The sequence below is a fragment of the Phaethon aethereus genome, assembly GCF_964289735.1.
Source record: "Phaethon aethereus genome assembly, chromosome: 5".
NCBI classification, from domain to species: Eukaryota; Metazoa; Chordata; class Aves; order Phaethontiformes; family Phaethontidae; genus Phaethon; species Phaethon aethereus.
The window spans coordinates 59,962,389-59,989,424 of record NC_138579.1 but is presented as its reverse complement, the minus strand read 5'-3'; the positions used below and the strand labels follow the sequence as shown (position 1 = coordinate 59,989,424).

The 27,036-nt window shown below is 36.7% G+C and overlaps 1 protein-coding gene across 4 annotated transcripts in view; it reads left to right on the top strand.

Annotated features, from left to right (window-relative positions):
* The window catches only part of SBF2 (SET binding factor 2), a gene marked incomplete at both ends in the record, with an annotated part of 278,020 nt that overhangs the window by 93,449 nt on the left and 157,535 nt on the right, over positions 1-27,036 (top strand). For all 4 annotated transcript variants that reach the window (XM_082000477.1, XM_082000476.1, XM_082000474.1 and 1 more), the window contains one exon: positions 19,418-19,555. In XM_082000477.1, coding sequence (XP_081856603.1) covers positions 19,418-19,555 — 138 coding nt within the window. The remainder of the gene's footprint in view (positions 1-19,417; positions 19,556-27,036) is intronic.

Sequence of the window (27,036 nt, the reverse complement as noted above, 5' to 3'; positions counted from 1 at the left end):
CTCCAGTTTTGGACAGCTTTCTGATGTGCTGAAAGATGCAAAATATGTAGCTGAGCATCATCTTGTCTCCTTAGACATGTTTTGAACAATAGTTTGAAATGTTTAAAAAAAAAAAAAAAAGGAAAAAAGACACTATAATTCTGTAATGGTTTTAGAAAAGTGCAAGGCATTAGTGATTGAAAACAAGTCTAGTTGCATTTACGCAGTGTCATAGGTCAGTGACACTTTGCATGCAAAGTTGATCAGTGAAAATGGTAAATAAGGTGAAAATACTATAGTGCAACTTTTAAAAGCATCTTGAAGATGCATTTAATGTTACTTGAAGACTTACAACTTTTTAATCCTAAGAATATTAGCATCAAATGTCAGAAAGTGCATCATTAAATCTGCATTTCACTCATTAAATGTATCTGGTAATCATACAGCTGTTAGCAAGTCACGTGTTTTACAGAAACAGGAGGATATGATCCAGGCTTTGTGTTTGTACCATTTCTTTCCCTCTAATAACTTGTATAGCAAAATGTTGAGTTGCAAGCTGTCATTCATAGATGTACACTTTTTTAAAGGCACGTATAACATCAAGATATGTACTGTTTTATAAATAATTATTTTGCTCAGTTACAGAATTTCTACTTCATGGAGGACAGAATGTAAACCCTTAGAAACTCGTAAGGGTATCAGTCAGTGTAAAGATTCCCAAGTTTTTTGTTTCATTGCTAATTTAAATCTTTCGAAAACCGAAGTATTTACTTGTGTGATTTGCTCTTCTTTTACTATATTATAAGCAAGAGACTGTTCTTGGTCTTTGTTTTGTGCTGTACTTTTTATTTTACACTGCAAGCAGCTTAATTTGCTGCATAAGCTGTCTTTGCGGCTGTTGTTGAGCAGTTGGAGACAAAAAGAGAAAATGGACAGTAGAATGATAGTTTTAAGGAGCAAGTTGTTGTGAATGAGTGGTTTAGGCCACTTAAAGTATCACTGCCAAAGATATTAGAAAACAAATGTTTTTAATATAAATATGTAAAAGAGTGCAACTTAGTGGAATTCGATGGCAAGGTCCACTCTCTTACTTATTCAACATGGAGAAGTATACAAAGAGAAACCAAATTACAGTTAGGTTGGAATGATTGACATGTGGATCAGGAGGAATGATTTACACAGAGTCAGGGAAATCGAGTCAGAATCAGATTGATGTGATTTATGACTTGTGATTAACACTGTTAAGGTAAATCACAAATTATATAATTTTCTTACTAAGCTTAATAACACAACAACTTATTTAAAGACTTAACAAGGTTCTCAAATTGCACACACAGAGATGCAGATACAACCCTAGTTTTAATTATAACCTTATTTATTGGCTAACACTCTATTAAACATTATTGTATCTGCGGATTTACATTAAATCATGCAGTAATGCATCCATTTTGATTTGGAGAAAGATGAGCTGTGTTTTTTCTCACCTATATTGTAGGACATGGTCTGCTGACATTGCATTGGTAGCTATGAAGGCATCTGATAGAATATGCTACATTCTCAGTGTTGGGGAGGTCCTTTGCTGTTTTGGTATGTTTTCACCACCAAGTACATCAGAGAAGTAAGGAAAAGTCTTCAACACCTGAAATTAAAATGTTAGTGAAGATCTGAGTTATTTCATCCAAGAATATTAAACGAGCGTTCTTAAAAATATAAAAGCCTTAATGCATTTAGCTAAGCACAACTGGACCTTACTAAATGCAGTTACCACAAAAGTGGAAGAATGCCCGGATTGTTCAAACCCCGTCATATCATTCCAGAAATTGTAATCACTATTATTACGGTTAGAGGGTGGGGTCAGTGCTTCAGGCAAGAGGCCAACACATAACATATTGCTGTGCCAGTTTTATGAAGATGGGTTTGCAGAAGTGGACAGTGTTAGGCCATTCAGTTCCATCAGTTTAAATTGTACACAATTTTATTATTAATATTGTGCATAGGAAAATCTTTGTCTTGCAATCTGTGACTAAAGAGCTAAAATATGTAATGCTGTTTTTTCCTTATTGCTATGTTTTCATGTTTAGTAGAAAGATCATGGATTACTTTGTTTCTGAGGCAAGGTCTGAGATTTTCCTTCTGCAGCCTACCAGTTTTGTGGTTTTTTTTTTTACAAGATGTGAATTCTATCTAGGAATTGTTCATCTCTTTGGGGTAGGATACTCAATATATGCAAAGAAACATCAAATAAAATTCACAGTGGTACAGGGAAAAGCAGATGATTATCTTGGGACTGAGTCGTGGCTACAGCATTGCTGTCTCTTTGTGGTTTTGGGCAAATATTTTTTGGAATGGGCAGCTTTCGGTGAGATATAAAACCGAGGTCTGCCCACTATGAGCACTGAAGATTCATCCATACAAATGTAGAAGTTTTATCCACTTCGTTTTCTTTAAACTTCTATCTTGAGTAATGACTTTCTGCCTACATTTCTCCAGCAGCTTTCCTGTGAAGTGCGTTGAGCCTAACTTTAAAATAGTTTTGAAATTTTCTGAATGGAGGAAAAAAGTTTCAAAAAGGGCATGTTACTCTTCATGAATGGGACACCACCAAAGTATGTAATGATCAAAGGGAGCACTGTTGAAAGCCAAGCTGAATTGCATTGCAAAAAGTAATGACGAGAGAATTCTTCAGCTGTACAAGTAGCTACCAAAAAGAAAGAGCAGGACTGCATTACACTATGAAGTTTGAATTAAGGTGAAAGATCTTTGTACGGGCCCAGATGAAATTGTCTGGTGCAACTGTTCGTAACTGCAGTGGTAAGCATGGGTTCAAAGGCAAGATGACTAATGAGAAAACAATTGGCAAGTAGCATTGCATTTCATACCTCACTACTAACAGAGATTTGATTTTAAGATTTCTTGCACTCCTGTTGATGGCAATTAGTTGACGTGTATGCTGGTTGAATAAACTGAGGATTTAGAAGTAAGTACTGCTGCAAAAATTCAGGAAGATCGTGTCCAGAAGTCTTAATTTAACCAAACCATTTTGGAGGACAGGAGGACAGCTCAGAGAGGAGAAGGTTTAAGGCACACTTGAAGGCTTTCTAGTATATATTGATTTTGGGAAGCGTTGAAGAAAATGAATAACTGCATTTAAAAAAGTATGTTATTCTCAAGTAAAATAAGAAAAATAGTAAAGAAAAGGGGGGAGGAGGGAAGAATGTGTAGGAGTTTGTGTAAAGGAAAGGTAAATTCTTGATCTCGTTTTTAAAATCTTGACATTGCTGTGTAAGAGAGAACCCAAGAAGGGGTTCTGCAAAGGAGCAGATGTAATTTGAGCAAGGAAAAAGCAGCTGCTCAGCAGGATTTTTAAAAATCAATTAAAATTGTAGTGCTTTGGTTCTTCAGTATAGTGATCAAGGGATGTGGTACCTCAAACCGTGTACCAATAGAATGTAAAAGAAAGATATTTATTAGAGACTATAAAGGAAACGATATAAGATAAGACAAAATTAGTCAGAGGTAAGAGAAGAATGGGTCAAAAAGATGCGAGTCACTGGGTGACAGGAAGAGTAGGTGGCCAGCTATGGCAGAAAATTATATTTTCCTGGATGGTGGTGGGAAGACCAACTGAAATAGACTTTGTGGATAATGATTCAAGTTTTGGTCTGCCACTCAGTCTGTAAACATGTTTATATATCCAGTTCTTACTCTGAAGCGCTGATACGTCTTTGTATATTGTTAATTTCTTTTGGCTTAACAATAATGAAATAAATGACGTCTTTTTGTTGACCTTTCCTTCTCTCCCTAGTGTGGTGGTTATGTCACTGGTTTTGAACCATAAAACATCTGAATCAGTTGGTGAATTGAGGGCATGGGGACGTCAGTCCTATTACTGGCAGTGTGGGGGGGGCTGTTTGACAGCTTTGCCGTTACGTGTGGACATCTGATGGCAACTTCTGTGACTTGGAGATACTGTTTAGCTGTGGTTTACAAATGAAGAACACCAGTCTGTGAGCACTCTCATAACCTATAGTTTCAGATAACACTGTCTAGATCCTGGCAAAACTGTTCTTTCCATTCTTTATGCTTTATTTTGACCTGGTATTGTGGTATGTTTTTCTTTCCTGTATCTGCTGCTCTTCTGCTTAAGTCACTTTTCTCTTGCATTCTCTTGTGTATTTTGTTTCAATTTTTTTAAAAACCGGACATGTGGAGGAATGTTTTTAAAGTGCATCAGTAGTTCCATGGTAATCAGGTGAAAATTTTTAGGTTTTAGCTCTGAGAAGTTTAGTTATGAGAAGAGCCTTTAAAATTTTGATGTTTTAGCAAATTGAGATAATTGCCAGGGGAAGGCTACGAACATTTTCAGTAGGTTTTTATGTCAGCCTCTCTGTGTTTGCTGTAATGGATCGCTTTTCCATATTTGCAGAGGGACAGAAAGTTAAGTCAGGTCACTAAAAATCATTGCACAGTAACAGGTCAATTTACTTCTATAGTTTTCTCTTGAGAAACTCCTCCCCAGGTGCAGGACTTTGCATTTCCCGTTGCGGAAGTTGGAGTTTAGGAGAATTCTTATATCTAAGTTGTTTGGATCCAGGTTAAATATTAAAAAAAAAACAATAAGTCAATATTAAACTATAACTAGCGTCATCTAGCTGGCATTTTCAGTACACACATATTATAGCTTTTTGTTATTCCAGTATGGAATATCTTGGAAAATATAAGCTTCAGTCTTTCAAACCCGCAGTGCCAGTGTGTGTTTTTTCACAATAATACTAAGAGGAGCTGATTCTTTTAAAATGTATTTATTTCCTAGCCCTAGGCAAAATTGTGCAAAAGATGAAATTCATTAGGACATGTGACTTTCAGGCTTATGTTCATGTATTCAAGATTTGAGCTTGGTTAAAAGAAATTAGAACATAGTTCTGGATTTACATGGAGAGGTTGTCTTGTTCTGGGTGAAATGTAATTTATGAAATACAATACAGTAACTTTCTGACTACTTGCAGAAATGTGTAGGACTCTGTTTATGACATAGTCTCTATACAACCAGTGTTTTCAAGGCCTGAATTTTTAAGGACATAGTTATTACTATCAAAATCTTGGGGGGTGGGGAATACTATTTATTGAAAAATAGTCTGTTGGTTTCTATTTTGGTACAGATCTGTGCATGATTGAAAAATCATTTTGGCAGTCTACTCTGAGTTTATCTGTGTGGGCCAAAACTGTTGGGTAGTATCTACTGCCTGTTATGCTTTTTTATAAGAAGAAGAAATTGTTTCTTAAATTGCATGGTGTTAACTAGCAAATATGGAAATAGCAGGAAATTTCTGTAATGTTTTAAAGGGTCCTTCAATCCCCAAATACTTTGAAAAATTGCTTTTCTTTTGTGCTGTTTTAGGTTGAGTATAGGACAGTGTTGTTAGCTGTTCAAATGTCATGGGTCAACACATGTTTCCTGGTATGCAACTGTTGAAAGGGGGTTTTTTTTGCTTGTTTTTCAGTTCTTTTTTTTTTAATGTAACCCATGCACACATTGTCAAAGCTCATATATTGTTCTTCTAATGTTTGTCCAGTACTGCGTAGTTATTTTCAAATTTTCACTTAATTTGTTTGGACTTCACAGCAAATATTTTTCATATTCTTTTTCTTTAGTATGATCTGTTTCATATTTTGGAGACTTAGGAATGTAGGAAACATTGATACATCAGGAAATGCTGCATGCAGTAGGGTATTTCTGCTCATTTTGTATCATTACTCCTGAGACAAAATGATAAATATGCTGATATATTTGTAGGCAGCTTTGCAGCCCTTGCTGCTCAGACAAGACCATCATGTCTGAGATGTTGACATCTTCAGCACTTATGACATAGTCATCTTAGAGACATAGATTGTGTCTTGTAACATTTTATACACGTCTTCCTGATATATTGAATTTTAGTTTTACTGTGAGTGTACAGCTAAGCTGTGTGTTGTTATTTCTCTGTTGAAATGCTACCTGATGTTTTCTGTTGTCTAAAGCAGTGGCCTCAAACTTTCATGGCCTTGTAGGTGTCAATGCTGAACTACTGATGCATTTTAGACCTTAGGTTTCAGTCTCCTTTCAAACTTGACCATAGCAGCAGTGATTTGCTTGGTTGTGGGTAACTTCAAACAGTTCCACAGTCTTCTAGAGATGGCTTTTGCCAATGTAGTAATGTTTTATGTTAGATGAGAGGGAAAATAAAGAATCAAAAGTAGTTTAGTGTTTCACTGGAACACTGTATAATTTATTCTTAGTAGTTAAAAAAGCCCGAAAGTTTTCAGGTGATTTTTATGTTGCCTGTATCATGGAAGAATAAGTAGTCATTCTTTTCAAAGAACACGCTGTCCTTTTGGATAGCTGTATTGCACAAGTGATGTCCAAGTCAAAAGTGTGGTGGGGTTTTTTTTTATGCTTTTTGTTTTTCCTGCAGATGGCTTCCTCTTGGGTATAATTTGGAATAAAATTCAGTACTGTTAAGTGTTTTGGCTCTTTATTTTAATCAAAGTATGTAAGACATTACAGATGCCTTGAAATATTTCTATTTCCTCTGTATGCTTGTGGGACAGTAGAAGGGAACCCCCCACGGTTGACTAGTGTTTCTATTTTTATATATAGGAGTACCAGTAACAATTGATCAATTCTGGGCAAGAAACATGTTAGTTATTTAATGTTTTGAATGAAAATGTGATCTTTATACTGTAATTTTCCATGTATCAGCTCCTACTATTCAATAGCTTCTTCTGTTGTGTAATAATTATTGGATAATAATTTAACAAATGTGTAATAACAACAACAGCAATAACAACCACCGTTTATTTTCCCCATCTCTTGTGCACTTTATATGAAAAAGATGTGGTTTCTGTTTCTACTCCCTGTATTTTATGAGATATCTATAATTAATGCTGTTCAGTGTTGTTCAGTTTGAAAGAATTGTCAGGGCAGCCTAGGTGCCTTTGGGTGTAAGAGGCTGGAATTATCCCACCAGTGAAGAACTAAGAGAAGGCCTTCTCGGGGCATGCTGTCACTGCAGAGGACACTTGTATGCAGTTGAAATGTGCAAGTGTATTTATAGGGTATTTTTTCTGTACTTGTTAACTGTCTTGGGACAGAGGGAGAAACGTGTGGGTTTTTTCTGAACAGTAAAGTTAACAGCATACATTTTTCAGTTCTCTTAATATCGTACTGTTTTAGTTAATTACCAATAACTGGCATTTTTAAGCAGTAAAATATTTTACAAGTATTGAATCTGACCAATTATTTTGTATTAAATTATCAAGCCAAGATAGAATTATCTAATCCCTACCAACCCACTTGAAAAATATTTATTCCTTCATATCCAGTGCTACTCAGTACTTTCCAAGAACCAAATTTTATGATATGAAATGACAGAACATTTTGGGTATGTTGGTCATAAACAACAAATTTTACTTTTTTGTTAAAACTGTTTTTTTTTTCCCCCCCTCCTTCTGGCTTCACAGAGAAGACCATATGTAATACATCAGTTTATTTGGTCTGACTTGAGTCTATTAATTAGCACCACTGATTTGTGATACAGTGTCCAGCAATGCTAGTTACACCAGCTAGTTTCAGTTCTGTCCAAATTCATAGTGTTCTTGAGATTAGGGTGAGGCCAGAGCATCTCCTGAGCCTAAGGGAATCGATCTGACTGATGATACCAACATGCCATATACTACAAAATGAAAACAAACAAGCAAAAGAAATCCCTGAATCCCTCTCAGCTTGATTTGGTAGAAAATGCCTTCTCAGCCCTTGATTTGGCGTACGACATTTAGTCACGTAACTGGCCAGCCAGACTTCTCTGCAGTACCCGCCAGCCCCGTGAAGTGCTGGATTGCTGCTGCTGGCTCTCTTGTAAACACTTGGATGCCCAATTAGGTATTCAGGTGGAAATTCTGTCTAAATCTCTATGCTTGAATGGTTGAAGCTCTGAAGTATGAGATCTGATTATAATCATATCATAATGTGGAGCTTCAAGTGTTATGAGCATGTTCAGGCCCTGAAAAGGAAAGAACAAGAGGTTTCACATACAGTTTCCAGGTCTCACACCAGTCTGAGCTGACTTGCGCCAACACACATGGACTGAGTAATTTCTTCCAAAATCTCTTCAATTTTACTTGAACTCTTCAATTTTACTCCAACTGAGGGGAGCCTAATGCTTACCCTGATAACCTGTTCCAGTTTTCCAGCCCCTTCGCTGACTAGAGAGTGACATCTTATTTTGAGGTTTGAATTTTTATGATGGATCTTGTAATACATTAGATCGGAAACACTCTTTTCTGAAGTCCTCTGACTAGCAAACACCTTATGTACATATAATTACTCTATAAAGTGCTTCTCGACTCTCTCTACAGTAAACTAAAAAAGCTGAGCTCTTTTAAAGTCGTGATATGACACTTGTTTTCTAGCCCCAGGTTTGGGGTTTTTTTTGGTCTTGTTTGGGAAACTCTCTTCTGTATTCTCTACACTATGTTCTAAAGTGATTTTCTTAGCAGTTCTGTGATGTGAGAAAGGATGAGGCTTTTTAGCTGGGAGAAAGGTGGAGAATTGGATAATGCTTCTTCAGTAGAGGTGGCTTCACTGGTGTGTGTCTCTGCTAATGGGTTATGTTTTCCAGTCTGTCAGCCAGGTAGTCTTCTAATCCATGAAATATATACTGTACTAATGTCATTCAATATACTTTTAAAATATAATTGTCACAAAGCATGAAATCAAGTATCTCTAAGAATAAAAGTCCAGTATTCCATATGGTTGTCGTTGCATTTATTAGCTGCATTGTATTCATGTTATCCCCCCCTGCAATTGTTTTAATGGCTTGTTTTCTACAGAAACATGCCAGTCATCATTCTATTTGTATCTTTGAATTTTATCTCTGTTACTGCTTCCAGTTACCTTCTGTTAAGTTGCCTGAGTTGACTGTTGTGCTGAACTAGTCTATATTTTCCTATGGACATTCTTTTAACCCTTTTAAAGCATAGGAATAATGTCTTCAGTCTCCAGTTCCCTGGGATTTCCCCCATTTGGAAAACTTGTGGAATATTAACTTTAGTGGTGACGAGCTCCTCAGTTCTTCTCTCTTGTGTGCAAGTTACTTGAGCTGGTCTGTTTGAAAGCCAGAGCTTTATTTTGCTCTGGTTTAATTATTATGTGGTGGAGAATGGAGAACATACAATTTGCAGTCTTCTGGTGATTATGCAAAACTCAAGTTTAAGATGTCTTCCAAACATGTAGTACGCTGGAGAAATGCCAAAAGGGAGGAAAAGCAGTTACCATGATCGGATAGGAACTTAGAAGTACAAACTTTCTCAATACCAAACCTCTTTGAAATTTCATTTTGACAGATTTTGGAATCTCTTATTATCTTCTTAGTTCAGAAACTGCTGAATTCTGCCTACGTACTTGGTGGAAATACAGTCTATTCATCAAAATAGCTGTTTACTGCCATGCCAACAGTGCACGTGAAAGCATCTACAGTGGCACAAAGCCTTTTTGTTTATACCGAAGCTTTTGCCAGACAAACTCTCTTACCACACCCATTAAAGACATCCTGTAATGCAGTCCAGTAGTAATGCCCACTGGTTACAATGCAGGCCTCAGTTTTGTGCAAAGAGGGGACAAGTACGTCTCGTCGTTGATCCCGTTTTGCTGCACAGGAAGCTGAAACTCAGTGGAAAGCACCAAACTTTTCATCTCTCTTCTCATGCTGCTTATTTGACTGTGTTCTTGGTAAGAGCGCTGACAGGAAATGCATTTCATATTTTTCATAATTAACGCTGTGGAAATGTGAAATTCAGTGGTAGCAGCCAATGTACAGAACTTTTATACATTAATGGTATACATTCATATCGCAACCCAGTAATTTTTTATTTATTTATTTCAGGTGCCAGTCTAGGCTTTCACTCCCATGAGAAGATGTTTCTTAGTGAGATTTTTTAGCCACATTTCGTTTTCCTGTGTTTATGTACTTTCTCTTCTGTTTCTTTGTGGAAACTCACACCTGCAAAACGGGAAACTGATTGTGACCGTAGGTAGGAAATAGTAACAGGAGCCAAATTCCCAAAATGAACAGACCAGAAATATACTGCCCTTTCTGTAATTTCCTTTGCTTAGTTTTAATTTCAGTTCCCTTAGCTGACTAAAGCTTTTGGTGCAGTGAACTGTTGTGGTTGTCCCTGTCCCTTGCATCTCCGGCCCCTTCGAGGGCGATGGTGAGCAGGCAGCGCGAGGTGTCCTGCAGCGGCTGGTGGGAGCGGTTGCTGCGACTGCGCATCTGGCAAGGTGGCAGGTTGTGGGATGTGGTCCTGGGCGTGCTCTTTTCAGGCCTTCTACTAGTCTCATGGCTAGAGGGGCTCATGCAGGGCTAGGTGACTGCCAACCCGGTTAAACTTCCCCAGGCTTTCCAAAAGCCTCTTCCCTGTGCTAGCCATCCCCTCCTCCTTTCCCTCGATATTTCCCCTTACTAGCTGTCAGCGTTGACGCATGGAGGGACATGCTCTTTCTGGGCTAAACTGGCAGAAAACTGCTTGGGCTGAGTGTTGTCCGTGTTCCAGACCTTGGAGGCACACGGGGTTAACTGTATATGGATTTGAAAATAAAAAAGTAGGACAGGTTAAGGTAGATTAATGTATTTTAACTTGATGTCTGGTGTCCAAAAGGATTAAAATAGGTAATGCAAATTCACGGGGATAGATGGCACCGCCGTTTTGCTGGCATTATTTCTAGTGGATGGTTAGACCAGAAGACTTAGATCTGATCTGAGGAAACCCATTTGTTTTCATCCATGGAGGGGAGATGCCAGGCAAGGTGAGATTCAGAAGTTAGCAGAGTCCTGTGCTGGTTGAGTACGACCTACCCCAAAACATGGACGTTTGATATAAAACATGGGAACTTTGGAACAAACTCTGTCAATTCAGATCAACGTTCTTTTTGGTATATGCTGCATTACCACATACTTACCCACACCCCCACACCCCACACGTGCTTTTTCTCCAAGTGTTGACTCTTTGAAGCCTTCTGTGGCAGATACATTCTAAGGAGTTATAAGATCATGAATGCAAAAATCTTAACCCAAGTCTGCTTGCACTTTGTTTTTACTATTGCTAGAGAGAAACAGAATGTATCTTCAAACATGGTAGCAAGGCTGGATATGGTGTTATATTAATATCTAATTGTGCAGGCGTATGTGGTAAAAATAAGATAATGAGGACTTTGTGTATTACAGTAGTATTTTATATAACATTGACCGGTTCCTCTGGAGGAATATTTAAGTATTAAAATGTCAAATCAAAATGTGTGATCATAAAAATAGCTGTATGCCAGTTGTAGTTGTTGAGTGATATACATTAATTACCCTGCTGAACTTTTTTTTTCACATTCAAGCAATGCAATAATTACACTGGCACACGCTGTATATCTTTTGAAAGATAGCTTATAGCATTATCTAGAAAACGAGTTGGGAAGTTGTTAAAGACTTGAAAACATTTATGGCTGCTGTTGTAACACAATGCTACTGCTGTCGAAAGAGGAGGAGAAGGAAAGAAGGCAGGAGAGAGAGGGAGAGAAAAAAGGGTGCCTTAAGCAAGGTTAATATGTCATGCTTGACTGAAAAATAGAATATGTATAAAATGCTCATTTATGTTTATAAATGGAAACTGTTTTTCTAGGCTTGTATACCTCAGATGACTACCAATCTCAAGTGTATAGACAGTGGTCAGTAAAAACAGAAAAAAAACCCCAAAACACCAAATTAACCATTGTCTTAGAAAGTGTCACAATGCAATTAACTTGAATGTATTGCTGCATTGAAAATGTCTTTTCTGCTTTCATGTTGAACATTTAGTATCCAGACTTCTTGTTATAATTTTGACTGATGGTGTCATTGGCAGCAATTATTGCTGACTAAGAAGCATGTCTTGGTAAGAGAAAATTTGAAGGCAGGCTCTGTATTTCTGAATTTCAGTTGCAAGTCCTGAGACTTAAAATTTATTACTTTTTAACTTTTTGATTAATTTTAAAATGCATGTTAAAAAAAATTAAAATTCTCAGGCATAGAATATCTGCTTTAGACACCTTACGTATTTGTATTTGGTTTGACATATTGATGTGCATCTGAGAATTTCTGGTTACTGTCCACAGCTGTCTCATGCTCTTTGCATGAGGTAGACCAGAGCATGGTGTGTGTGTTGGCTGTTGTCGGGGATGGTGGTAAAAAAAGATTCTGGGTCTAAGGGTCTCAGAATTTTTAAATTGCCATGAGATTATCTTGATGGGCACTTGGCTGAAAACAAGAGGAGGGAGCATGGTTTAGATAAATGAATAAAAAGTTTAAGGTATTAATTATTTTCACAATCATGCTAATTTCACTTTCTTACTAAACACGATAAGCACAGAGCTGTCGGAAGTTCATTTTGAGAAGAAAACCCCATTCCGAATGTCATAAATAATCCTGTGCTATTTCTGAAATAAAAGCACTAGCATACAATAGTTATTTGTAAATCACCACATCTGTAGTCTAGATTGGTTTTGTTCAGAAATAGTCAGAAGATTATTTGACAGATTTTATTTATTTATTTATTTATTTTAATAAGCCACTTGGGATGGAGATATTAAGTGTTCTGAAAGCAGAAAAAGAAACTGGTTTGCTGGTGGGTGTAGTTTTCTTTCTAAAAGCCAGTTCAAATGCTTTTTTACAATTCTGTTTTTCCAGCATGGCAGTTCAATGTGGAAAGGTGTTTAAAATTACACAGTGTTATGAGATTTTAAAAAAGCAAAGCAATGAACTTGGAATTATTTTCACGTGCATGTGTAGATGTACACACAGGTGTATATGTTTGCCAGTATGTGGGGATGTTAACCTAGTTCCTGATGAATTTCTGTAAAAGACTTCTCTGTCTCTATGGCTTTTGAGGATGAATTTTAGTTGAAATGTTCACGCATATTTTATCTTTTCTTCTTTCGCTGGACTTTTGCTCCAGGGTGTCTCTGATGAGACATTGAGCATTTGATTATTAACGCTCACTTCAATCTGTAGTTCAAATGAGAGAGTACCTTGTCTGTCGCTTGTGCAGGATAAGTGTCATTGAGAGATCTTTCAGCAACTTTCAGCCTTAGGAAGCCCAAGAATGTGGTTGAGGATATTTCCTCTGAGGGGAAGCGTTTCTTAGTGTTGCTTTTGACATGGTTTTTACATTTGACTGAAGAGCTGACTACTGAGGCAGAAACGTCCACAGTACGTGGGGAGAGTCTGTCCCAGGCAAGGAGGAGAAAGATTATTCACCTGTAACTCTTCTTGGACAGTAATGTCACCCGTAGTCACAAACAACCCTCCTGCCGCTTCTAATATGGTTCCCCAAAGTATTTCAAGCAATTTCAAGTGTGAGAGCCTAAGGGGCAGGTAGTATCCAGTAACACCAGCATGTGCAGTCACCTAAGTGAGTTTTTTCCATTTGCTAAGGGGAGGAAGCAGTTCCTTGATTTCAAATGACTACTGCATATCCGCACTCCTTTTGCCTTTCCTCTCTCTCTGGTGTCATAGGTTAGAAAGTCTGGAATTAATTAAATATATTAATGTTGGCTTCTTAACCTCTTTTCTGGGGCCAGCACCCGCCAGCCCCTGACTGGACTGGGCAGGAGAGGTGGGCAGCTGGATTGCGCACACCTTTGTGGGAGATCCTGGCAGCAGGTTCTGGCAGCTCTACAGGTGCCACAAGGTGATTGAGTAAAGGTTCATCTTGGGGAACTCTGTATTTCGGTGCATTCCAGGGTAGAAAAGGCCTTTATATTTCTTTTATGATTAAAAGTTTTTTTTTTTTCATGGGTGAGTTTAATCTTTTATGGTTGATCGTCAAAATCTTCTACAACACTTGAAATGGGTTTTTACCTTTTACCTGGAAATAATTTGGAGTACACTTTAAGTGCACTAGTTTTATTTTAGACTAGGCTAAGGATAAATATGCAGTTTCTTAGATACAAGATGTTGAAAGGCAGGAAGATGTTATAAAATGCAGTGTATATTTTGTATTCTGTTTACATTCAGAGATAGCCCTAAAGCTTCAAGCATTTCCTCAGATTTACAGCTTCGTAACATTGCTTTTTTATTATGGCAGTGAGCATTGTAATTGTTTTGTTTTGCTTTAAGTAGAGGTATGCATCTGAAAAAGAAAATTCCCTTTGCCAAAATTCCATACATACATGAATGGTGAAATGGTGAAATACTCAGCAGCTGGTGCTAGGTCATGCAAGTCCAGATGGAGCAAACTTCCTTCACATAATGTCCAGAACATGGTCCTTTATTTTCAGGGAGGTTTGTAGAAAAAATGGTAATGATACGTGTTAAAAATAAAGCACAGTTATTTGAAAAGTAAAAGAAAGCCTAGAGAAGCAGACTTAATAAAATTAAACTGTGTGCCCAGACTGATTCAAGGGAGAATCAAATGTTTGGTGAAAGAGTTAAACTAGAAAGGAAGGTGGATATCTGTGTCAGATGTTTTAAATTCTGAAGTCATTTTGGGATCTTTTAATTCAAGTTGTGTCAATAGAGTTCAAATGTTTTCTATTTTATGTGCATCCAGATAGCTTTGGATTTTATTTAACAAGAAACAAGTGCACAAATATATTTTGAAGACAATACATAGTGTGAAAGTATATTTTAAATATATTATTTAATTATATAAGTGCAGGGTTCTGTAATGGTATGTTACAGACCTTGTCTTCTGTTCTGTATAAACTCTTCAAAAAATTCTTTTGACAGATGACTTGCAGAGAACGTATCATCTCATAAATTTTCTGAACAAGCTTTTTCCCCTTTCTACTTTGGTAGTGCCATCAGAGGTAGTGGATTTCTAACCAGATCGTTAATACAGAAAACAATGTAAAGTGCAGAGAGAGCAGTCTTCCCATCTGTAGCTACACAGACCCAACTAGAATATTGGTTCGAGTTTTTGTTATGTAAAGTGCAGAGAGCGCAGTCTTCCTGTCTGTAGCTACACAGACCCAACTAGAATATTGGTTCGAGTTTTTGATACAGACTTGGTTGTGCTCGGGGTGCAAGCTGAGAGGTAAATGGCAAAATTCTAACATGCAATTCAGAAAATGAGTAACGTCTGATCAACAGATATGGGAGGCAAATAGAGTTCTGCCATGGTGAGGATACAAATGACTAAAACTTTTTTCTAATGAAAGTTGAACGCTATATAATTACTGTTCAGTATAATAATAGTATTTAGTCTTCATTTCCACAGTATCCAGTAAGCTTTCTTCCTACACACTAATTCCTCCAGTGCTTTTATAGAAATTGTGACTACTTTTACGTTTTCTTCAATTTTTCAATAGACTTTAGAGTGCTGCCCAGGGAAGTCATCACGGCCTCAAGCCTGTTGGTGTTCGAGAAGCGTTTGGACAATGCTTTTAAATACATGGTTTAACTTTGAGGTTGCCCTGTGTGGAATCAGGAGTTAGAGTCGATCCTCATTGGTCCCTTCTGGTTCAGGATATTCTATGATTCTGTGATTCTAGACACCAAAGCTAAGGCGTATGCTGATTTATGCAAATGACTTATTTTAATAGAGAAGGACAAGGCAAGGAGTAGGCGTATGGCTATTGGTCTAGGTAGGAAAGAAGGAACAAATTTATGAATCAAGCAAAGATGATTTTTTTGGCTTATAAAAATTAGAAGAAACCAATACCACTTTTAAACATTCATTAATCACGTCTAGACTTTAGGGAGAAGGTTCGTGGGGACGACTTAAAAAATTTTTAAAGGTAACAAACCCAGCTACACTGTTCTAAAACACTATGCGTCATTTTTAAATCTCTCTGGTTTCTTGTTTAGTCTGAAAGCGTTTGTGGGAATAACTAAGAGAAAGTTCTTGCTTTGGTGGGCACCTGCAGTTTCAAACAATGCTTGAAATGTCATTTCAGCACCTTGAATGTAAGATCTGTTACATATTCTTCAGGACAACTTCTGGATATTTGTACCAGATTTTAGAAGGCAATCAGTTGTAATGTGGAGTCGATTTGGAGCACTCGCCACCATTAGAGGCTTATTTCTATAAATAGTGAGTTGGACAATCTGAGTCTTTCTAACTTTCAGTGTCTTTGGTAGAAACTGTATTCTGGTTCCAAGAATTCTGGCAAATAAGTGAAACAATATGAGAGCGTGTTCATTTTTAAACTTCTGGGGTTTTTTTCTTGTTTACTGAAGAAGCACGTGACCTTTGAATTATATTCACAGTGGTGCTTTTGTCTGTTTTGGTATAGCATCTGGTTTGGTAAGGAAACATTTTCCTGTTCTTAGTGGCCAGACTGTGCTGGTAATAATACTGGATAGTAGCTTGTATTTATACTAATTTGGAAGTTCCTCTCAATGTTGTTTGCATTGCAAACATTGCACTAATATTTCTTACCTTATTTTAAGGAAACCGAGAATTATTCATTGTTTAATTTCTTGGACGAGCATGTTGCCTTTATCCTCAATCTCTCTATTTATAAATTCCTTCCAGTTTATTTGAAAACACAGATTCTCTCTGTAGCCAGTGTATGTACTCTACTTCAGCTGTTTTCCTTAAAAATCACTAATTTTTTTTCTAGTAAAATAGTTAAATCTAGAAAGGATACATTGTACACAAGATCATTTTGAAATTGGGAAGAATTCTCACTGACATGAGTAAGGTTTAGACATGCATAAAGATCAAGACATTGCTATTGAGAGCACCCTGCCCAGCTCAACAGTCACTTCTGATAATTAAAAATTGAGCTATTGGTTTTCCCTTTGCATTTCCCAGTTTACAGGGCAAATGTTGGTATAAATTTTATGCAGTAGACCTGCTAATAATGGCTTATTACAATTTGAAAAATTGTTTTAAAATTTATTTTATTTTAAAATAAATACAAAAAGTATATTAAAAATTAGCCTACCAATACCTCAAAGTTCAAAATTGGTATATTCTGTGTGTATCGTGTGAAAACCAGCTATGCATAAGCCACACATCCCAAGGTCATGTATTTGTCGTTTGGGTGCAGAATACGTTGTTTGTCCATTATTTGGATATACCAGCTCTTCTTTGCCTTTAGGGTGGTGTTTGGTGGGTGAAGAATGGTCCTTTATCCAGGAATTCCAGACACTCAAAAATCTGATAGAATGCTACTTACAGGTGTGAGATGGGAAATTACCCGTAAAGCTAAAGGGCAGCGGCACCAGCAAGGCTCTCCTGTCGGAGCTGGTAGACTTGGCAGATCTGAAAGAGCGTGAAGATTGTAAACTCAAGTGTTTGGAGCTTCAAAAGTGCCAAAGCAACCTTAATTTGACCTACCTTGTGTGGACGATTCAGTGTTAACGGTATACTATGGAAAGTTTTTATTTATTAACAGAATCTTACTGCATTCTTTGCATTTTGGCTCATACTCATTGAACAAATAGCTGTGCAGAGTTTTGGGGTTTTTGTCTTGTTTGAGCAACAGATTCCAGGCTTCATTTACCACACACGATCTAAACTCTGCAATACATAACAGAACTCTAATGATTTTATTGTCAATCTTTTTAATGATGCTTTTGTTATAAAGTCTGTATATAGCGACCATATTACATTATCTTTATAGCAGTCCTGCAAGATTAATAGTGGTGTCTTCTTATTTTTAACTGACATGGGATGACAAACAAAGGGAGATTAGGTCAGTATTATCAAAATCATGGACTAATACTAGATGCTTAGCTTGGAATGACTAGGATGTCTTTTCTCAGAGTACTTTTTGATGTTCAGAACAGTTATTCTCAGATGCAGGAGGGGGTGCTTAGCACTTCTAAGGATACAGACTCAGAGCGTTAAGCTTACTATCTAGAATTTGAAGAATGTAACATCAGAAAACTATGGTTTTGAAAATTTTCCCAGGATCATAAAATAAACTGTGTATCAGAGGCAGACTTTTAACTGCTGTTCACCTAAGACTACCCAGTTTTTACTGTAGAGGTTCTAAAGATGAATCTGTAGTAAATGTTTTTTTACAGCTTACTCTTCATGCTCTCTCAGTTTTTAGCAGCTGTCCAGGGAAAAGAAGCAATTGTTGGAAACATGAGATTTTGACCTATCTCTGGTTCCTTTGGCGTCTGCATTGTTTAACAACTCTAGAAATGTTCGTTTGTGTTTTTTATTTATTTACTTATTTATTTTTATTCCTAGTACATACAGGGGCTATTACCTTTGCCCTGTGTAAATTCTAAGTTTATAATTCTGCTAATAATAACGTACGTGTGAATGTTTCATGAATGTGACTTCAGCCTTAAGTAAAAGAAACAAGTGAATACAAAATTCCATAAAGACCATCTCAGGAATCTTCAGCAAACTGATGTCTGAATTTCAGCACACTCTTCCATTACTGGGAACAAGTTATTAACCGATGCTGCACTCCAGTCATTTAAAAAGGAAGCAGGAACGTACACTTTTCCCTTTGCTTTTGAGCTGTAGTTCTCTTTGTTGTTCATGATGCTTGTGCAATCTCTGTTCTGAGGTCAGAATTGCTGTCTTCAGTTCTGGTGACTTGGGCTGCCATGGCCCTGGTCAGCTGGAAGGAACAAATACTGCAAGGACTTAGGCTTATTTGATGTGTGTTTTAAGTGTTGCACATATTTAGTCTGCTCGTTGCTGCAAGACCTTGGAAACATGAAATATTCTAAGTACATATGAAGTATTTGGAGAACTGCAGCCCCTTTGAGTCCGAGAAGCAAGTGATTTTCTTTGTCCCTGAGACTTAGGAAGTCAAGAAACTTGAACATATTTTTCACAGGGGTGGCAAACTTATACCCCTGCTATGGTGTGACCTCATAAAATTTCAATTGTTCACAATGAAGTTTATAGTACCTCAATAAATGGATGAAAAATACCGCTCTATAAATGGTATTTTGTAGGAGTAAGTATTGAATAATTTTGCAAGTAGGTATAAGTGCAATATTTATGTTTGATTGGATGAATTAATGGAGAAATAAGTGGAGAAATTAAAAACGCAGAGGCATTCCAAGACACAAGAATTTTAACTTCAAATTCTAACCTGTTATCTAAATGAAACCTGTATAACATGTGAATTTATTCCAGTTGTTGTTGCCTGCTAAATCCTGCAAAAATTACCTTGAATACTGCATTGAAAGGAACACATCTTCAGTTCATAGAGTTTTGTATCTCCCTCGATGTCTATGGAGCTAGATTTATATCAGACTGACCAACTCCAAGGTGTACTGGGTTTTCCCCATTTTCTTCAAATTTTGCAACCCTGCATATGTTCATTTTACATGAAATGAGCTTCTTGTTTCAGATAATGTTCTGTCATGTTGTTTAAAAGTATTTTTCATATTTCTTAAAACAATGGACATGACTACTTAACTATATGTCTCTTTTTTGTTTGTTTCATTAGTTTTGCCAGCCTGGAGGATGGCAGCTTTCGAAAGAGAGAAAACAGCCGACGTTCTTTGTGGTGGTTTTGACTGACATAGACTCAGAGAGGCACTACTGTTCCTGCTTAACTTTCTATGAAGCAGAGATTAACCTGCAGGTAAAACTTTACAATACGTAACAAAAATGCAGAAGAAGGTGTCTAGAAACAATAGGTTAATGTTATAGAGGACAACTTTAGAAAATATTTTGCTGTTCCTGTTAAGGATGTATTTTTCTGTCGTACAGATATGCACGCAAAAGTAAGTTCAATGTACTTGTTTGTGTTTTTTGTTTTTTAACTGCTTTGAAAAAAACCCCAGCCAAAAACATTTCAAAGAATTTCTTTTTCACCACCACATGTTATTTTAATGGGACAGCCAATATGGTGTTCCTTTCATTTACTTCCATGTTTGACATAGCATGAATTATTTTCATCTTTGTTCTAGCAAAAAGGTTTATTTACTTCTGCTCCCTCTGCTGGCCAGCGCTATCAGACCAGCACAGGACAAAGTGTACAAGTATGCTCTAATGTATGTGCATATTTCCGTAAGTGCAGTTACTGGCAAGATTTGTGTGGGTGTAAATGGCAAGATTTATAAAACTGATAGAATAATTCTTCAGTTTTTAGGTAGGTCAGATTTTGGGTGTCAGCTACTTGGCAGTGTTTGTTTTTAAACATGTATTTAATTATTTTTGGGCAACCTCAGTCTTTCAAAAATAGACATTTTGTTTCCCATTTGATGTAAAGTACTTCACAGAATCTCTGCTATGAGATAATACTTGGAATCCTTAGAAGCTAGAACCTAGGGAAAACCTAATCCAATCTGTAATTGCAGACTGTCGTTGTTATGTTTTGAAATATTTTCTTTCGCACATGAAAATTAATATGTAAAACCTTGACATTAAGTATATTAAAATTAGTTAAGGTTAAAAAGATGGCTAAGTAATTTTGTTCTCTTTTAGTGAAGAACTGTAACATTATTGATTATTTTTAAGAAAATGCTTTCAATAATCCAGTGTACTCTGTTTAATACTTGAGTTGAGTTGTTAACCTATTTGTAGAATAATTAAAAGACGCGGCATAGTAATAATAATGTGCATTTTCTAGGCACAATTGGAAGCCAGAGAATAATAGTTGTTATTTCATTAATGCTACAGTTTAGGTGGATATTTTTGTAGATTATTAAAAGGAATTAAAAGCAGAAATGTAAGCAAATGTTTAGATGTATTTTAGTCTTAAATTTTAGTGTAGATCAACTAACATCTTCCTATTAAAAATTTTGTCATTATTTCATGTCTGTTTTTATTTTGTAAGTAAAGAGGGAAATATTCTATAGTAATTCTCTCCTAGCTGATAAAAATTTACAATGGCTGACTCTTCCTCCACTGTATGTATTTCATAACATATACTAAATTTAGCAAACTTGTTATTTATCCTGTGGTTTCTAGCAGCTGCTTTTGATTCATTATCCACATCTTTCAAGTAATACTCATCACAAAACATTCAGTATTAACTAAAAGGGTATTTTTCTTACATTGCCTAAGTATTAATAAAAAAAAATACAAAACCAACCCAAAATTAAAAAAAACAAAAAACAAACCCCCCCCCCCCAAAAAACTGAGTGCAGCAGGATGTTGGTTCTCACAGTGCCATTCCTGGCTGTGTTGTAAAGAATGCATATTTTTCAGATGAACTTGTTGTGGTGAAATTTATTCTATGACTGCATTGTTTATAGCCAAACTTCCTGTTTCTTTCTAAAACCCAAAGAGAATAATTGAACGTGCCCTGTTACATGGTCATTAGACAAGAATTCAGCACATGTACAATCTGTAATGAAACATAAGCTTATGAAGCATTGGGCTATGAAAGTAATATTGATTTAACCATTGAGATGCATGCCTCATTAAACAAACAGTCCATGAATCATAGTGTCCAGGACTTGAAATAAAATCTGGACAGTACATTTCACAGTTAAATACAGTTCAAATTTTTTAATTTATTTTTTTTACCAAATGATGTAACTCACTGAGGCAAAAGTAAGATTAAATTTCAAAAAAAGAAGAGTTATAGCTTTCCCAGTAGCCTTCACCAGGTAAACCGTGCTGATACACGAGATTGGTTGGGATTCAGTGAAAGCAGAATAGATGTTTGGCTTGGCAGAATCATCTTCACAGAAAATTGGAATCAACCACCTGGAAGTTTCTGTGGTTAATTAAACTGCAAAGTGAAAACAAACTAATTTCTCAGCTTGTAAATGCTAGAAGAGAACTATCAAACCTTTTTTGAGCCTCCTGCATAGTAATACAAGTACCTTTTTGAGACAAGTGATCAAGCTGGGTCTGAGAAGGCTATTTATGTCATTCCGGTTCTCTTCATTCCTCCTTCAGCTGTTTGTTATAGGATAATTTGTAAATAAAAGCTACCTGAAGAGTAAGGAGATTGTACTCACATGGTATATCAGATGGTACCCACAATAACCTAGGCTGCAGGATTAATATAGCAACTGTAAAAGCTATATAGTCTGCAGGACAAAAGTGTTCTCCCTGGTATCTCTGAAAGCCCTGGATTCAGTGTAATCTCTTGGCAGTTGCATGTCATAACAAGTTTTCCAGAGAAAAGCACAGGCTCTAGTAATCAGCTGATGGCCTATTTTCAACTTCCTACCCCTGGATAGAAAATAAAATACTGTTTTATTTGTTGACATCTTATGAATTATAATTTGCATTGTTGCAGTACTGTCATTCTGAACTGACACAGAATTTATTATCTGCATAGATACTGGTCAGTTTGATTGGCAATCAGCTCTCATTAAGTTGTGATAATGTATCAAAAAGATGACTGTTACATTTAGTCTGATTAATACTCCATATATGTACTCACGAGGAAGGTGAACACATGATATTCCATTAAATATGGGAACAGAACTCACTTGGTGCTGTGAATGCAGGTGATACAGCTTTGCCATGTAATCCTTTGTGAGTTCACAGAATCACAGAAACAGAGTTGTTCTGTTTTATGATGCTAGTCTCACTTAATTGTCCCAGAAAATTTGTTAAAGCTATATAGTGATATGTTCTTCTTTTGAGATTAACATGAAGCATTTGAAAGCTTGACCTTAATAGGAGTCTAAAGTTTGGAACATGTCTAGACTACTAGAGGCAGTCTAATAATGCATTAGCAATGGTAAAGCTGGTGTCATTTAAAGACTTCTTTAGTACATTTCAGAGCAGTTCAATATGCAAGATTTCTCTCTCACCTCAAGTTTCTACCAACCAAAGAAATCTGAGATACGGCACTGGTTTCTCCTTCCAGCTTTTTATGTCTCCAGCACATTCTTGGTCTGATTCATGTTGGTGTCTGGCTTAAGGTGCTCTGTAGATGCTCTAGCAAATAGAGCTGGTTGCCATACTGACTTGCGTGTATCTACAGGAATTAGGAGGAAGAGGATAACTCGAAACATCCCCATTTCCTCTACCTTCACAGTGCCTTGAAGGCATTTTTTTGTTTTGGTTTTTTTTCCCCCATTACTGTGTTTTGATCATTGCTGTGGATTTCAAATCTCATTGATTTGAAATCTGCTTGAAATCTCATTGATTTGAAGAAAACCTGGTCCTATCAACCAAAAAAAAGTCTACTTAGCATATTTTTCTGGTGACTGAAGCCGGAAGCTGTTGAGCAGCCAGAGGATTTTCAGAAGAATCATAACTTACATCTATGTAATTCACCCATAAAACTCAGTTACTCTGTGTCTGTAACTTCATTAGCCATCAAAAAAATGTGTACCTACACACACACACAGTTCCGTGTGTACGCCATTTGCTAAAATGAGATTCTTATTTCTGAAAGCAATTTCTGGATGTTAGCACACAAAGACTTGATTTAATACTTTTGACTCAGCAGATACTTCTACTGACCTCAGCTGTGCTTCTTACCAATTACACAGTTAGAATTTATACTAACAATGTTTGGAAGAGCACCATAGATAGAATCTTTTCAAAAAATGTTGACTCGCATCGTTTGGGAACTTAATGTCAAATTATACGTTGCTTTGCACTTTGAAAGAAATTTATCCTCTCTCCCCAACCCTGCCATCAACAAATTAGCGAATGATTTATGCCAGTAACTGAGCCTGTGCAACTGCATTTCTTGCATTACAGAAAATCCGCTCAGTGAGATCAGCACAAAACCCCAAACGTTTGTTTATAACAATCTTACTACAAGATTTTATCATTCTTGTGTGTTGTCTTAAGCATATGTATGTTAAAACATTGCGATGACAAAGTTGGTAAGATTAAATATATCACTCTGGACAATACACATAAGTAATAATTCACAAGTCTGCCATTTCCTGCCATTCATGTTCTCTTCCTCTCTCTGCCCCCCTGCAAAAAGAGGAAAGAGAAATTGTAAAAATCCCAAACCGTAAAATGGCAGATTTGCAACATTCACAAATATTTCCTGAGTCAAGGGAAAAACTGCCAACAAAATGACTTCGTGCTTCATAAAGTTTTAATTTTTATGCTTGGACTGGAGAGTTGGTGATCCTACTGTGCTAAAGCATACGCCGCTTGATGAGTCACTGATGTTTGGTTTTTAGCAGAGGATGAGAACACTCAGTTCAGTTGTACCCTTTTTGAAGTGTGAAATCTGATCCCCCTTTGGATATTGTATTAGCATGTTATTCTTAAGATGAAGCTTAATAACTTTTTGTGAATACCCCAAATGTTAAATTTGTTCTCAAAGTGACCTCTTACGGTCAATGCCCCAAAACACATTTTATGGAAAAAAAACCCCAACATTTTTAAAAATAATGTTTAGTATATTACGTCATCATCTTTCTCAATCTGCTGAGAAATGGATGGTACAATAGCGTAGAGAGATTTAAGTAATGCCTTATTTCCTTTCTGTTTCTGTGTAAAGAGAAAGTTGCAGCTAATGTTCTATATGATACGAAACAGACTTGTATTTTTAATGCCCTTTTATGCATTTAAGGTCCTCTTTAGACCAGAACTTAAAGTTAAGGTGAGAACAGTTGTACAGAGGAAAGCATATTTCCATCTACCTACTAACACTGGCAGTAACTTCTCCTGTCCTGTTTATCCCCTGGCTTGTGCATTGGCACACACCTCCCAGTTTGAACTCGTGCTGTTGCAGGGTGCAAAAGCTTGTTTCGGGTAAAGGTCTCCTTTTACTCTTTACTCCTGTGCTGTGCCTACACAGTGGCCCCAAGTCTCAGCTCACAGGGTGGGGGGATGCTATCTTTTAAGCAGAGGTGGTTAGATGATAATGCGTATAAAGCACCTTCTGGAGTTTTCAAAGTGAGGTGCATTAAGTGGTAAACATCTAATAGATGCTGGTGCTGTAACTTTTGTGTAATGCTGGAAGGTGCAATGCAAAGTCATTATTATTGCTTGTGAGTACTCTGAAGTGCTAGCAGTATTTAGGAAGTGCAATGAGCTGACCTGTTAGAGAGACTTGAGGTTACTTGATAAGTTTATGATCTTTGCATAATTGTCTCTCTTTGGTCCTTTTCTTTTTTACTTGATAGAATCCCTACTGTGCATGACTACAGTTTATTATCCTGTTTTGAAACTATTAAATCAAGATAATGACTTTTATGCCAGTATAATTATTCCAGTGTATGTTCAGCCGTAGTGCTATGATTCTGTGCACGTAGACAAGCCATGAAGTAGATCTCTTTACCTGTGGGTTTAGTTCAGTACAGCAGATAGTAGGCAGGATGCAGATTTGTCTTCTAGAGGCAGTCTGCTAAGTTTATTTTAACTTTTGGACATGTGTTAGAATTTATTGGATACGTGCGTCCGTATAATCTGAAAAGTAAATAAAATGATGCTGAATGGTTTTTTGCCTTTGATTGTTAATAAACCAGCTAAGAGTGTATTTGGCTGCAAATAAGACGAGCAGAAACTAAGTCACTTGGAGAGAAAGGGATCCATCCCAAATGAGCAATGGACATGAGATTATGAACACAAGCTTCAGATAATTTTTCTTAAAATAAGAAATCATGCATGGTCCTGAAATCTTATTTGCTGGGCAATTAGTAGAAAAACAACAGGCTTGCTGAACTTGGCACAATTTCACTGCATAATTTTGCATAGGGCAAGCTGTTTTTGACAGTTATAATGAAGTAGTAGAACGAAAGTTTTGTAATGAGATGTTCATTCTCTCTCTAGGACTGGATGAATTACATTAGAAGTACAATTCTAATTTCACTTTCTGTTCACATTTGGTTTCCTTGGAGTTTCAGATAATGCCTGCCAGCTTCCACCTTCAGAATGGTAAAGCAAATCTAAAGCTTTGTGTTTTCTAACTTTTCTATCAGTTTAAATTGATTTTCCTCATTCTGACATGAAGAGAAACCTAATTTTTCTCTGCTCAACATTAATCAGAACTAAATGCACTTCTGACTTCAGTAGCATACGCCCCCAGACTTGAGATGTACAGTCAGCATGCATGGATTGTCCTCACGTCTGAAAATGAGTGGCTTCTCTAACGAAGGCGATGCACAGAGCTGCATGCCTGGTGGTTCAAAAGGCCCAGAAGGACATAGTGGTCCAACTGGGGGGAGTCAGAGCCAATGTAAGTGAAGACCGGATGGACAACTGATTGTCTTGGAGAGTTGGGTAAAGTTCAGAGTTGCTTTATCTAGGAGCCTTCATTGTTGGAGAATTGATAAATGGCAGATTTTGGCATACGTATTCAAGTATTAAGATGGACATGTCCACATTCTGAAGATGAGGTGAAAAGACAGGAGAAGAAGGAAGTTCGTGTATGCTATAATTCAGCTGCATGTTGAAGGAGCAAATGCTAATGTGTTCTCAAACTGTCTAAGTCCCTTAACATCAGCTACAGTCCGTAGTAGGGAGAATTTTTTTGGACTATATTGGTAGGTCATTTTCATCTTTAAAAATTGACTTCAGTTCCTAATGTAGATTTTGGCTGTATTGTTATTTTTAAGTTAAATGTCAGTATTTAGAAGCAGAGCTGACAAAATAATATGATTGTTGTGGCAAAATTAAGTTCATAAAAGTTCAAGAGGAAACCTTAAAATTTGAGGGCTGGATCAGAGCAATTAATATCTCTTGAATAAAAAAAGATAAGGCTAATATGAGTAAAGTTGGCTGCTGTCTTGTTTTCTTGGCTGCCACATCTGTTGCCTTTAAATGAGTTGCAGTTTTTCACTGAAGTGGCACAAAATCAGTCACCTTTTTCTACTAGAAGTTTTAACATAATTTCTTAAGCTGAAATTGAGGCTTACATGAAAACGTCTGTTCGTGTGCTGATTTTCCACATGACATTTAAACACATCCAGTGTCAGGCAAATGTGACTGATAGTAGAGATCTTGTACTTGCAGTAGCTTTTATGAAAGTGTTTGGGAAGCAGAAAGAGATGTTTTGTAGTCCAGTGCCACATGACGGAAAACTTGGGAGTGTGAGATCAATCCTGATCAGATATCAGGTAATCCACAAATGGATTAGACATAAATCTACAGGAAATTAAATTAATTAGTAGCTAAAAAGAGCTATTTGCTTGTTATGTGGATGCTGTAATTATTTTTCTTCTCTCTTCAACATAC